Source organism: Styela clava, chromosome 2 (genome assembly GCF_964204865.1).
Source record: "Styela clava chromosome 2, kaStyClav1.hap1.2, whole genome shotgun sequence".
NCBI classification, from domain to species: Eukaryota; Metazoa; Chordata; class Ascidiacea; order Stolidobranchia; family Styelidae; genus Styela; species Styela clava.
This window is the reverse complement of record NC_135251.1, coordinates 6,139,811-6,155,138: the sequence shown is the minus strand read 5'-3', so window position 1 is coordinate 6,155,138 and position 15,328 is coordinate 6,139,811. Positions and strand designations below refer to the sequence as shown.

Here is a 15,328-nt window from a genome sequence, read left to right as displayed (position 1 = left end):
ACAAGAGAGCAACGCTCAAATATATGGACACGTGGACCAGATCGAAGCATTCCTCTCCTATGAAGTTACCGGTGCCGTACCCTCAAAAATTTCCGAGTTTCCAGTCGCAAGAATTTTAACAGTCAGCCGTCACGCTTGGCGGAATAAAAAACCGTGTTCCCATAATTAAAAAGTAATACAGCGCAATTTTGAATGAAATATTAGATCTCATAGGATTCGTAGAAAATTTAGGATAGAATAAAAGCAATAGCCTTCTGGGAAAAATAATCATTCTTTACCCACTAAAAATTTCAAAGCAAATGGTCCAGTAATCGTCGAGAAAAGCGATTTTATCATAACGAAGAAGAAGAATATCAACAAGAACAACAATAATAATATCAAAACGATCCATATGTCCACTCACGTGTCCAAAACCTCATAAATTGCATAATAACCTGAAAGAAACACAATATATATATATAGTCTATATCTGCCATTTCATGTTGTAAAAGGTATTGGTCATGACTTTCAGACAAACAAAATATTTCAAAAGCCAAGTTAGATTTACCAAATTGAGTATTTTACGTAACGTGAAATTTTTTTCAATTAAGTTAGGATAAACCGTGACACCAAAATTTTACGTAGTTAACTATGTTGGTTGACGCATACGGGACTCCATTGACTTCCAAACAGAAAAGACGCGCGCTTGACGCAGTGGGCATTTCAGGCTTGCACGTTCAATTTCTTGTTTCCCTAAAATCAGACAATTGTTAAATTTCAGGTAATTTTTCTCTAAACCTATTTTCTAATGCTTATGATTACTTTATAACAGAAAAAAATCAAAAATGCAGAATTTTATAATCGAATTCGCATTAGTTTTTTGTAATAAACAAAAACGATCGAGGCGGGCGAAGCCAAAGACCTATTAATTTCGTCAACAAACTAAGGCCGGCGAAGAGCTGTGCGCTTTGATTTTGGTCTCGAGTCGACAGGTTCCTTATTATGCCAGTGTGCAGCTTCGAGTGATATATTTCCTCTTCAAAACTCACCCTTATTTAATTGTCGTTAAGTCGCGAGTACCAGGCTGCTAAGATACCGGCAGGGTGCCATATCATGCTACTACGATGATACAGCGTATTCCGTTTAATGTGACTAGTGTAGTTCACGTGTCTCAATGCCCACAAGGCTATACGGTTGTACACCGCTGGTGTAGAACGAATTCCGCAATGTCCTCCATACGTAATGGGTCTGCGGCAAAAACTCATGCTTTATTGGTCTCTCGGATTGTAACGCAAAGCAAGATGAACCCGTCAATTCAATCATATTCCTAATGTTGCGATTTTGCATATCGAATGCCAAGCATCCGGTTTCAGGCTTGGAAAAATCACACTTCCCCTCGCGCCAATCTTGTGACTGCATTCAGACTCAAGTGACACTGGATATACATTTATTCTTATCGGTAATCGCCAACAAACTGATATATATGATATATACAAATATCCTAAAATATACAAGTTAAGAGTTTTTCGAAGGTGATGAAAACATCAATTAAGAATTTTTTTTATTGAAGGGAACAATTAAAACATGCATATTTAACACCTTCGTCAGTTTAAATCTATTTTACGAGAGATATGGCATGGACAAACAGTTTATGACATTAGGCCTTATTGGGGATGTTGTAATTAGAGATGTGGCTGGAGAGATGCTTTTTGGGCATTTGTTTAAATCAGATTATAGAAGTTTGAATGATGCTCCAGGTCTCCTTCCATAAATTTTGTAATCATGGATAACAGGCTTAAATCAGGTAAGTTTTGTTTAGGATCAATATGTTGTTGTGATCCGTCTTCGGTAGTCTGCAGTACTCATCCGGTAATTGGTAGATTTGCCACTAAAAGTATGATAAAGTAAAATTGTATTAAAATGTTTTTTAAGTCACTATGAAATTCAGTCGCATCTAAAATTTCATTTATTCATGTATTTGAGATGGTTTGCTGTAGAAAATTTTGACTTCGACATTGTTTATCCAAAACAGATATTCAAATACAAAAATCGATCAACAGTTATATTATATCATTCAATTTCAATTAAACCTTTCACATTATTACTACCTGGAATTCCTGGATTCGATACATATTGCAATATTTGTCTGCAATTGATTCTTCGTCCACGTCTATCGTAGAATTGGGGAAAGCATCCACCACAGCTGCTCATGCGACATTGTATGTTGGGGTTGTAGTATTGACTGGCATAGTAGTAGGAAACCTGCTGACCATTTGTGATGCATCTATAGTTTGCACATTGCTGTTGATTGCAGTTTGGCGCGACATATCCACGTGAACATTGACCTGAATTAAATAAACAAAATTGAAGTTAAACATCAATAAAATATTTTTTATTTATTCTGTCATTTTATTCAATATTTATCAATAAGCAGTTTTAGGAATCGTCTTTACAAAAGGTTACAATGGCTTTAAAGTCTTAAAACGTTTGTGAGAAATAGAAAATCTGAAAACACCAAATACTGCACACAAAGATTATATATGGTTATCTCACATACTTTGTACTACATACCCTACAAGTCATACCAACAAACTCTTTGTGATGAAATTGTATTGGCTTCAAATCAAGTTCCTAATGAGCAATAGAAGCCTATTATATGTAATAAGTATACACTTACACTTTCCGGTAACCTCTTGATTAAAATCATAAAACTGAGCTCGGCAACCACTGCATGATGTTCTACATTGTGCTTTGAGATTTGCTGGACATCGTGCAGTCTCACACGCGTTTCTCAAGCAGTTCTTAGGGCATTGGTTTCTGCCAAATCCACCAAGTACTAACAATAGGAGCGCTTCTGTAATACAATGTTATCTAACTTTACATCTTAAAAGTTTATTATTTTAGTTTGTTTGTAGATTCACGACCTTAATAAAGTGAAAAAGAAATTACATCAAGTGTTCGAATCTGAGAACATGTCTAGTTGCAGGGTCAAGGTTTATTGTATGAAAATCCTCCCACCCCCCACAAGGCTAGATCATGGGTTTAAAGTTTTTTTGATGAGAATACCCCCCCCCCTCCCACGAACACACGACTAGATGGTATCGTTTATAATTATGATTTATTGTATGGATATTCCATGAGAAAGATAATTTGTCGGAATAAGGTTTTTCATATGGAGATACCATACGAGTCCTCCACCACACAAGACATATGGAGTTACTCACCACAGAACGCCATGTTAGATCGTAGGGTTGAGGTTCAACCTATTGATATCCCGCCCCCTCACAGATAATTAGATGATGCATTAAAACATAAATGCCAAGTTCTTTTCTAATAGTTTTATCACAAATTGAAACTTTCAATAGAACACATTTAGAAAATAATCTAACCTTTAGAAATTGTTCGTTTCGGTAAATCCCAACAAACAGACGTTCCACATTTTGTAGGACAACAAAGCTTCTTGTCGTCATTGCAATCAGCATTGACTGCACAGTTTGTGTCGGGACATGAGGTGTGTTTGTGAGCAGCAGGACATTTGGGATCATATTCTGAAGAAAATTTTTTAACATTAAATATTTAAATTGTATGTTAGAATTAGATTACGGTGCTATGCTATAGTGATACAACATTATTTAATTATTATTTGAAATTTATGTTCAAAACAATTTCTCGACACAACTGTCATATGACTGGGATTATATCTTTTCAAAAAATCCACTTCATCCATTGAGAGTTTTCGATTTACAGTTCCGGTCGCTCACAGGTCTGTTGCCTGCTTCGGACAGGCATTGTAACATCCGTGAGTGACTCATTACCTACTTGTTTAAAATACTATTACTTTCAAATAAGATTTTTCATCGTGCCTAGTTCAGTTTGAACCAAGAATTAATTTCAAATTGAACTGGCTTACAACTGTTTGAGAGTTTAAATATCAATAATTGAATAAATTTACTTTTGCAAGTAGGTGGTTCTTCCGACCATTCTCCTGTCCAAAGACAAACTACTTTCTTTGCTCCCCATCTCTGCAGTCCAGATTTGCAGTAGAAACTATTAGAAAAGTGAATGTTGTATTTTTGCTAATGTTATATGGGAGTTCATTTCATAAACCTGTTTTCGCGAAACCTGTTTTTGTTCGGCGCTTCGTGCACTTGATTACTTTACTCTGCATGCTTTCGTTGGTTTGAATCACGTGGGCGATTATCACAAGCGAAAGGATGGCTGGACTCGTCTTCGCAGTAAGGTACGACAGTTTGCGTATCTCAGTGGTCGGCAAAATACGGACGGAGTAAAATAACCTGGCCCGGGACGCTTCACTGAATGGACCATTCCCCGACCTTTGACTCCGGAAAATTCTTCCTATACTTTACCATTTTAAAATTTTCGGTGCTTATTTTAAGAGTGGTTTTGCGAGTTGTTGCCTGTAAAATGGGGTATTTGTTTCAAACTATCATTCTAATTCATACCATTCAATAATTTGTTTTTTAAAAGTACCGGTGAAGAATTTTAGCCTAGTCCATCACAGCTGTTTCTATACTAATTTTTGATTACTGTAATCAAACTGAAACTCCTAGGAAGACAAAGGGATCATTGACTTATTTGATTTATATTTGAATTTCCGAAAAACAACTAAAATTAACGAATATAATTCAAAAACGCGAAAATGAGGTATTGTTCTCGACCACGCCTGAAAATCTGTTTGAGTGAGAATTGTGTCTGAGCGTATGCGAAAGGGGGCATTGTTACGTTTATTTTTTTATCTTGCTCATTGGCCAATGTCATGAAGTAAACAAGGAAGTTTATGCCCGAGGAAACAATCAAGCGGCGGTTTTGACTAAGAATTAATTTTATTTATAATCTACGCAAGGAGTAAATTACATTTTTTTACGTAACAGAATTTATCGTGAGAAACGTTTAGACTAAACTTTATTATACCCTAAAAATTCTACTGAACAGCAGCTACTCGTTTAACGACCCTACAATTTAATTATAATTAGACAAATGGAAACAAGCAGAAAAGTTGTGACTGAGTGCAGGGGTTCAATAGCGCAGTAAATATTCGAATATATTACAACGCAATAAGGAAATTAAATTCATATTCTATTCGAGAAATTCGTTCACTGCTTAATTCTAGTAAGAATGTATCTTCTTAAAAAAAATCTTTATCAAAATTTCACAAACCATGCGAAAATATTCACTTCGATGTTTGGAAGTACATATCTGTGCGAACAAATATTTTCGAAAATGAACATTACGTAGAACTAGGATTAATGATGCTCATTTAGAAAATGTTCTAATCTTGTCGTCGTGAAGCTATCAAGCGTAATACAGCAACAAGACAGTGTTGTTAAATGTCGTTGTAATAATTTTTTAATAGGATGACTGAGTTAAGTTCACGAATTGTTGCAGTTTTCGTGCGCTGTTCTGTTTTTAACCTTCAAAAAATATATGCGACCCGCAAAAGACTAGCTAGCAACCCCTAATTTTGTCCCGCGAGCGACATAAAATTTGCCAGTTGGTCACGATTTCTTCCACATCCGAGTGTACGAATCCAAAACAAATGACTGATTAATTCTATCGACTGGTGATCGGACTGGAAACCGTGGTAGGATGAGAAATCGGGGATGAATTTTACCGAAGACCGTTATATATCTTATATTGTGGTGCAGGTCATCAGGCTGTAGGGACGAACGAGATGTACGAAAATAATTAATATAAGTTTAGGGAAATTAACTTGGTTTTCAATATTTTAATGTGAAATGGGGTGAATTTAAGGAGTTAAATGCTATAGGGCAAGAGTATACGTCGGTTTTTAAGAAGGCAAAACCCTGGATTCTTTCATTTCCGACCTCTTATATGGTGAAAAGGGGATTTTCTGCCTTGCTACTATTGCTATCAAAACAACGAAACTTCACATTCTGCTACTTCACATTGCTGAATAAATTTATTTATCATTTGCAGAAAGGCGTACATGTCGCTCTGTTACGCGTTTTATCTGATTGCCTCAGGCAAAGATATGAACTTATAACATAGATCGTAAGTCGCGATTATTTTTCCCATTGTAATTAATTTGTACGGCTTTCATTGTTTGTACGAGGTCACATACGGGGATGAAATGAATTATAACAAGCTATGTAGTCTTGTTCATCAACCATTTACAACTAATACGGATTTTTCAAATCGTCAATGAAACCTGGGTATAAGACAAATTAGTAACATCATCCGGATGAAATATTCAATCAACACACCTGCAGTAACTTGCATAATTGTATCCATCCGTGCAATCATATGCTCCTTGTTCCGCCGGAAAATTTATAGGTTTGCAAATAACGTCTGAAATACAAATGAATTAATTACTTAATATGATGTGAACGTAATAAAAGGTCCAGACATTGGTATAACATGCATTTGACACGGTAGAAATGTTTAGTAGTTCATAATTTTAAGAACAAAGAATGGACGATTTTAACAAAATACGTTCACGTTAAACTGTTTGAAGTGTCCTAATTTTACTCAATAACTATGTTGTGGATTTCGATTGTTCATTGGTACGAAAGAAACTAATATAAAAAATTAGAAATGTTTCGAATCTTACAATCAACACTTCACATTCTCACCTTCACAGGTTGGTTGTATTCCTGACCATGTCCCGTCTTCATTGCAAATTCTTTTTCTTGGTCCTTTAAGTTGTTTGTGAGAATCACAGACAAAGCTGAAGAAATATTATTGTTAAAAATTAATCTGAATCAGCTGGTTGAATTTGAAGATAGTTGGCGGAAAACTCTACTCACTTGCATTCATCCTGATATTTATTCCCAGTACATTGCATAAGACCTGGCTGTCCATCGAAACTAAGTTCTGTGCACCCAGCAACTGAGAAAAAGAACATATATAGTATTACCCTCTTTAGCATTAGTAAGAATTTACAGAAAAAAATGTATCTGTTGGAATGTTGCAAAATGCTTCAAGATTTTCTAAATGAAAAAAAGAAGTAAGATATTGTTTTTTATTATCATTGCTATCACTTAACTTTCTTACACAGATACATACAGTCGTGTTTCGTTCTAAAAAATCCCCTTTGTCTATTAAAAAGGTGGTAACGCTTTATAACAGAGGAATCACACCAAAAAGGTTACTTTATAGTTGAAAATTAGGCGCTCCAGACGTGTGTGTACCAATATGGAGGTAAGTAACTAACTTTGTTTGTCTACTTTATATCAAGATTTGTAAAGAGACTGAAACCTATGTGCAGGGGGTATATTTACTTGGCTAAACAGACATTACGCAAACACGTCATAGAACTAAAATAAGGTAAATCGGAATGAAATTATGATCTATCCCTAACCTGGTACACACACTACCGGAGTAACAAAAATTGTGCAGACCTTTTCACGAGAAAATAAAATCCAGATTACATACATTGACATGTTGGTACTTCTTCATCCCATTCAAGATTTTCTTGACAAGTCAATGTTATGCTGGTGCTTCCGTCGTCAAGGACAAAATCAGGTTTGCAAGATATACTGAAAAAAGTAATATATAAGTGAATTTATGATCCAATATTTTGCATAAGCAGCTAATAAATGAATTCTGGGGTCCTCCTACCTATCACATTTTAATTGGACTTTGATGGGTATTTATGAACATTTGTGAATTAAATTGCTTGATCATGCATTTAATATATAACCATTTTAAAGGTACTAATACATGGCCTCACTTTTTAATCGAGATTGCAAATTTTGTATTTAGTCAGATTCCTGAATGAATAGTTCATAACATCTGTCACTGGAATATTACGGACACGACTTTCAATAAATTTGTTGTTATGGTTTTGTAATTCTTACTTTAACTTAATAAAGGAGCTAGGGGTTATTCACTAAATCAAGTATCTGTCAATTTTCAATAACAAGCACTTACGTGCAAGTAAGCGAGTCTTCGGGACAGGTTCGCGTTTGGGTTTCCATGTTTATTTGTGGTAGAGAGCAACTGAGTTCTGTAATTGGACGACTATAGGTATTAAATGTGATTGGATTAGACATAATGAATAATTGTTACTGTAAGTGTAAAGTAACAGGAAGAAATAATTTTATATTACATGATGACCATACCATCGTATTGCACAATTCAATATCATATGCCGGCGAAACCTTGGTAGTTTTGACCACACCCAACATAAACAGAATTGTACACGTGATATTGCAGTGGTGTGCAAAGATCGCTGGACACCAAAATTATAAAGTCAACAAAAAACTTTCGAAGTAAACCAGACAAAACATAGAGAATATTAAAGGTTATAGTTTTCAAGACGACAGTTGTATTTTTCACTAGTAAATATTTACTTATTGATCCGATAATCAAGGAAATTTGCCTTTTTTGTCGCAACAACATCGTCACTTTAAGAATAACAGTCAAGCCTCAAGATTGCTTTATACCGCAATTTTGAATTTGTAGAATCTTAAGCGATTTGAGCCTGGGGGGTGAAACATTCAAAAAACATTGGAAAATAAAAACGCAAACGCTAGCTTGCGATAAAAATTTCTTTTACAAATGCAGTCTAATTTTTTTTTTTTCAGTATATTGTCAATTTCAACAACTTACGTTCAGTTTCGCATATTACACCATATGCACGGTCCAATATGGTTCCTGTCCCAATGCCATTGATAGTGTCTTCTGGAGAATTCGCAATAATTATCCCTATTTCGGTGAAGCTTCTAATAGCGTTCCGCGCCCACACCGAATCCGGCAAATTTGAGATCGAGCCATCGTAGTTTGTCAACACAATGCTCTGTTATGAAATTGACATTTATTTTTCTGTGGAAATAAACTACTCTCTATTATTTTCATATATTTTTAACAAAGCATTGCCTGTGCTATACTTTTCACTTTACGTGAATCTGTATTGCCTGCGGAATCCTTATAATTAAAAAATTCTGTTACATAATAATATAAATGATGAATCCATTTCATCTCTTAAAACGAATAAAAAATTTTAAATTATTTTATGACACTTGGCACTTGCATAATCATATAAATATGTAAATATTCATCTATATACGAAAATGAAATGTTGTATACAGAGTTCCGAATCGGTATTTACAAATAAAACATCAAAAATTATCGTTTCTTACATATGGATCGTACTTCATTCCTAGAAACACAGGGTAATCTGGATCAGAAGTCGGATTTCTCCCACGTCCATAACTTAAAAGTTGGTTAAAGTGCTGTAGATTGTATATGTTGGCGGGTAAAGCATCGAATTCTATGCACTTTTGTTCTCCCTGTGCACTTGTAAACTTCGAAATGAGATCAAGTATGACCCAAAAACATCTCCGGTCATAAATGAATCCGCCTTCTTCGAGACAAGTGTGTTGATTTTCTACAAGTTCATTAAAATAGAAATACATCCATTTTAATGCTATAATCTATGATAAAGCCCTAGCTGGTCCTGACGAATTAATGATTTTGAAATCGCAGGTTCAAATCCCAGGTCGGAAACCATTGGGTAATTTGTATTCGGAGTGTATAAGAAGCTGGCCTTCCTTGAACATCGCGTCGGCCTGCATATCAATATCCAAAATTTTATTCCAGAACAAAGTTATCGGATTGTCTGGCTAAGTGTAAATGGACGTGTCATCATTACCTTGCTGCTGAAATTCAATTACATTAGTATAAAATATAGGTATAACTTCATCTGTAATTTTTAGACTTCCAATAAAACGTTCCCTTTGAATGACAGTGATTGATGTGAAGTTTACAATAATATATTGAAACCAAAATAAAACGATCTATCGTATACAACTTAGTTTTTTACTGGGTTGAAAAAAAAATTGACTTGATTCTCATTTATACCAGGAGCAGGCGATAGATGGTGATTATCACATACTAGTTTTTGTTTTACTGAAATTCGTTGAATCTCAAACTTATTTGCAATTATACTAAACAATAAGTTCGTTATTAAATTCTACTCTGGTAATTCAGTTCGGCCTAAGTTTTTTTTTTTTTTACAAAGTTACAATTTTCCTATTTTATTGTCGCATTTGAATAAATAATCTTTAATTTATATTTTGAATTATTTCAACTTTCGCATAGTTTACAGACAATTAGCCAAGTTTCGGTAGAATGATTCCGGCCAACATATACAAGTCTGCAAGTGTATTTTGGCGACGGAGGGAATTATAGGGAAGGAACCGAAGAGATATCCCTATAATTATTAATAACAATAATTAGGTTTTACGCATAGCACGTCCCAGTGGTGTGTACGCGTGCTAAGCTTTAGAGATTGCTTTGATAGACGAAATAGGAAATATATATTATCACAGCGTCAGAAAGAGTTGTATCTCTATATGTTTTGTATTGTGCTGACCTGTTTTTTTTTTTGTCGACGAATTACACGTTGGCAGGTATTCGTTTATTTGTGGATGTGAAAGATTTTTTTTTTCGAATTTGGGCTATATCGCCTGTTACTTTGAATTTTTAACTTTAAATCGACGAACTAGTGGCCGATAACTGTCATCTATCTGTGTCAAAAATTTGTAATGTATCATGAATTGCAACATCTTGCGAAACAGAGGGTTGAGCTTGGCCGTAGAGAGTTTGCGTGCAAGATAGCCTTCCAGAAAACATATATACAGTAATTTTCCATAAAACGCCCTCAGATCGGTTGGGCAAATCGACGTTGTTATTTATATTAGTATTAGTTAGAATATAATAACATTTTTTACAAGGCTAGAACTGAAATACACACAAACACAAATCTAAGCGAGTCAGAAAGACCAATAAACCATGGGTTCGTGCAGAATACATAGTGCTACCGAGTTCCTGAAGTAAAATGCAACACTTACCTTCTGCTGTGGAGCCAATAAATCCCATAAACAACACTAAGAATACGTTTCTGCCCAACATAGTGTGGTGTACAATTAAAGCAACAAAACAATGATATTTCTGCCCAACGCCTTGTTTCCTGCGCTATTTTTTCTACCGCAAACATACCCGCCGGCACTTCGCAAATGAGATTATATCTAAATTAATGTCCGCGTAATGTCTCCGCCCAATCAGAATTTATTTTGTTTTTATTATGTAACCGCTTCAAAAATTCTTTACTACTTTCTCCTGATTTATATTGTAAATATGTCAAATACTTTCACCGTTAAACCGGTTCTTTTTAGTTATTTGTGTTAATTTTTGTCGAAACCTTATGAGCTGCTTAATCATTTCAGGTAATTAAAAGAACCACTTGAGATTCAGTGTTCACGGTTTATATTCAATCAAGCATGTGCGGATAGTTGGATATCAGGGGATATAACTTAATTCCTTTCTGTTGAAGTTTCTCCGACCTTTGACCCAAGATAATTTTCTTTATAATCTCCGATCAAGAAAAAAAATTATATTTAATTAGTGAGTGTTTTGGAGGTTGGTAGTTTACAAACTGGTTTTCATGTTTAAAACCATCATTGTTATTAAAATATTCAAACACGCGATGCTTGCAGGTACTCTTACCTATTTTTTGCCCAGTCCATCGCAGCGTTTGCGAGACTAATTTTTGATTATTGCGACTAAACTGAGGTTCATCGGAAAAAATACTGGTAATTAACATACGTCATTTACAACTAATTTTTAAAAATACAACTGAAAACTGACAGATAACACGCAAAACCGCGAAAACGAGTGGTGGCAAAAATTAGAATTGTTACGTCATCGTTGAATTTTTGCTGATTATTACGGAAATAAACGATGAAATCGATCCTCAGGGAAACATCCAATGGAAGCTACGCAATACATTTTTCTTTGTTCCTATTCGATAAATATATTTCACATTAGAGATAAATAAAAAGTTTCTAATTCAAAAGTTTAGGAACGGGTTCTCCTTTGTGTCGAATTCACTAACAACAGATTCCCTGGTTTGAGAAACTGTATGGTTGTACTCACGTAAGCTGCATTTATATGACACGTTTTAAATAAAACAAACACATAACTTTTAAAACGCCATTGTCAGCTGTCGTTCACATTACGCATTTTATGTGATCGTGCTGCGCCTCGCGGGCCAAATGCGACCCACGTCCGAAACGAGAACGAGGTCGATGATTTTTAAGGTATTCCAAGAACAGGTTCGTGAACCACGTGAATCTCACCACCGCTTGTCATAAAACGTCAATCTATTCAGACTTATAGCCGTCTGAACTCGTCTTTTGGTTTTGCCGTTTTTTTTATTGGACACGTTTAGTGGACATAACGTTCGTTTCAATATTATGCTGTTATTGTTATTTTCTCCGTCATTATCATTAAAAAATCGCTTTTATCTTCGAATACTGGACCAATTGCTTTGAAATTGGTGGTTAAAAATTGATTTTTTTGCCAGAAGGCTACTACTACTTTATTACTTTTACTCATTTCAAAAAATTCTGTGGGCTTCAAGAGATTCGTTTTTTATGTGTCAGAATGAAAAACAGCGACACCTTGTGACGTGTCAATATGCCATTTTGTGTCCGACTGTACTGGTTCGCTTAGTGTAAATATATTTGTAGACTGTGATCTGACGGTACGGTAAACTGTACTGCAAACAGACGTGTTCATATATTTGGGCGTAGTTTTATTATAGTTGGGGTTTATAAACTCAAGGGGTATTCAACCTGCCGCCCGCGGGCCAAATGAGCCCAACAAAAAAATTGTGCGGTCCGCGAAGAAGTGCCAATTTTCAGGTTGCACACCCCTGCGTTAGTTAGACGACTACAGAAAATGGGTAATGTGAACCGCAGCTGGCAATAGCGTTATAAATAATTGGCGTTTCGAAAGTTATGTGTTTGTTTTATTTAAAACGTGTCATATCAATGCAGATTACGTGGAGACAAACATTTACTCAAACAAGGGAACCTGTTGTTTGTAAATGCGACACAAAAAGAACCCGTTCTTTAAATTTTGAATTAGAAACATTTTTAATTTATCTCTAACGTCAAATATATTTGTCAAAAGAAGACAAAGAAAAATCTATTGCATGACTTCCATTGTGTGTCTTCCTGAGGATCGATTTCCTCGTTTATTTCCGTAACAATAAGCCAAAATTCAACGATGACGTAATGATTCTAATTTTTGAAGCCGCTCGTTTTCGCGGTTTTGCGTATCATTTGTCAGTTTTCTGTTATACTTTCAAAAATTAGTTGTAATTGAAGTATATTAATTGCCAGTATTTCTTACGATGAACTTCAGTTTAGTCGCAATAATCAAAAATTAGTCTTGCGAACGCTTCGATAGACTGGACAAAAAGACATTAGTACCTGCAAGCGGCGCGTGTTCGAATATTTGAATAACAATGATGATATTGAACATGAAAACCAGTTTGTAAACTTCTAACCTTCAGAACACTCACTAAGTAAATATAATATTTTTCTTAAATAGTAGAGTATAAAGAAAATTATTCTCGGGTCAAAGGTCGGGGAAACTTCAACAGCGACCGCGTTTCTAGGAATAAAGTACGATCCAGATGTAAGAAAATTTAATTTAATGTTTCATTTGGGAATATCGATTCCGAACTCTGTATACAACATTTCGTTTTCGTATATATAAATGAATATTGACATATTTATATGATTATGCAATTGCCATAAAACAATTTAATTTTTTTTTATTCATTTGAAGAGATTAAATAGATTCATCATTTATAATATTATCTAACAATTATAATGAATGAATGAATTTAAATATAATGATTTCGCAGGCAATACAGATTCACGTAAAGTGAAAAATATAGCAAAGGCAATGCTTTGTTAAAAATATATAAAAACAATAGAGGGAAGTTTATTTCCACAAGGCAATGAATGTCAATTTCATAACAGAGCAATGTGTTGAAAAATTACGATGGGTCGATCTCAGATTTGCCGGATTCGGTGTGGACACAGAATGATGATAGAAGCACCACCGAAATAGCGATATTTATTTCGAATTCTCCAGAAGACACTATCAATGGCATTTGGACAGCAAGCATCAAGGCCCGTGTACCTGGTGTAATATGCGAAACTGAACGTTGTAAAATTGACAATATACTGAAAAAAATTAATCAACTGCATTTGTAAAAAGAAATCTCCATCGCAAGCTAGCGTTTGCTTATATTTTCTCAATGATTTTTGAATTTTTCATCATCCATGATCAAAATAAAAGCGCGCTCAAGCTATTGTGATTTAGATATCTTTCAAAATTTATGAATTAAATAAATCGCTCAAGATTCTACTAATTCAATTCAATATTTTGTTATAAAGCAATCTTGAGGCATGCGTGATGTATCTCTATTTTACAATACCCAATAGACTGTTATACTTAAAGTGATGATGTAGTTGCAACAAAAATTGCAAATTTGCTTGACTATTGGATCAATAAGTAAATATTTACTAGTCAAAAATACAACTGTCGCCTGGAAAACTATTACTTTTAATATTCTCAAAGTTTTGCCTAGTTTATTTCGAAAGTTTTCTGTGACTATATAATTTTAGTGTCCAAATATTCGATCTTTGTACACCACTGCATTATCACGTGTACAATTCTGTTTATGAGTGTGTGGTCAAAACTACCAAGGTTTCTCCGGCATATGATATTGAATTGTGCAATACGATGGTATGGTCATCAAGTAATATGAAATCAATTTTTCTGTTACTTTACAGTAACAATTATTCATTATGTCTAATCCAATCACATTTAATACCTATTGTCGTCCAATTACAGAACTCAGTTGCCGTCTGCCACAAATAAACGTAGAAACCCAAACGCGTACCTGTCCCGAAGACTTGTCTACTTGCACGTAAGTACGGGAAAGATAGTACTGTGCATGTTATTGAAAATTGACAAATCGTTATTTATTGAATAACCCCTACCTTTATTATAAAGTTAGGTGAGAATTACAAAACTATTCGCAAAAAGACAGATTTAGTGAAAGTCGTGTCCGTGACATTCCAGGGATAGATGTTATGAACTATTCATTCAGGAATCCAATTTAATCTGCAATCTGGATAAAAAAAAAGTGAGGCCATGTATTAGTACATTTATATTGGTTATATATAAAATGCATAACCAATCAATTTAATTCGCAAATATTCAAAAATACCCATCGAGGTCCATTTAAAATAGGATAGGTTGGAGGACTCAGGGCTTGGTTTATAAGCTGCTTGTGTCAGATTGCAAAATATTGGATCATAAATTTACTTTTATATTACTTTTTTCAGTATATCTTGCAAACCTGGTTTTGTCCTTTGTCCTTGACGGCGGAAGCACCAGCATAACTTTGACATGTCAAGAAAATCTTGAATGGGATGGAGAAGTGCCAACATGTCAACGTATGTAATCTGGATTTTATTTTCGCGTGAACACGGCT

The 15,328-nt window shown here is 34.7% G+C and overlaps 1 protein-coding gene across 1 annotated transcript; it reads right to left on the bottom strand.

Moving 5' to 3' along the window:
* Positions 1-1,430: 1,430 nt before the first annotated feature.
* Positions 1,431-10,976, bottom strand: LOC120336753 (uncharacterized). Its single transcript, XM_078110124.1, has 13 exons — positions 10,818-10,976; positions 9,105-9,352; positions 8,575-8,761; positions 7,894-7,969; positions 7,396-7,499; positions 6,768-6,849; positions 6,594-6,688; positions 6,225-6,309; positions 3,932-4,026; positions 3,369-3,527; positions 2,657-2,833; positions 2,088-2,324; positions 1,431-1,867 (listed from the first exon to the last, which is right to left on the bottom strand). Exons 1-13 carry the CDS (start codon positions 10,876-10,878, stop codon positions 1,842-1,844), a joined length of 1,632 nt encoding a protein of 543 aa, XP_077966250.1. The 5' UTR covers positions 10,879-10,976; the 3' UTR covers positions 1,431-1,841.
* Between the last annotated feature and the right edge of the window lie 4,352 nt (positions 10,977-15,328).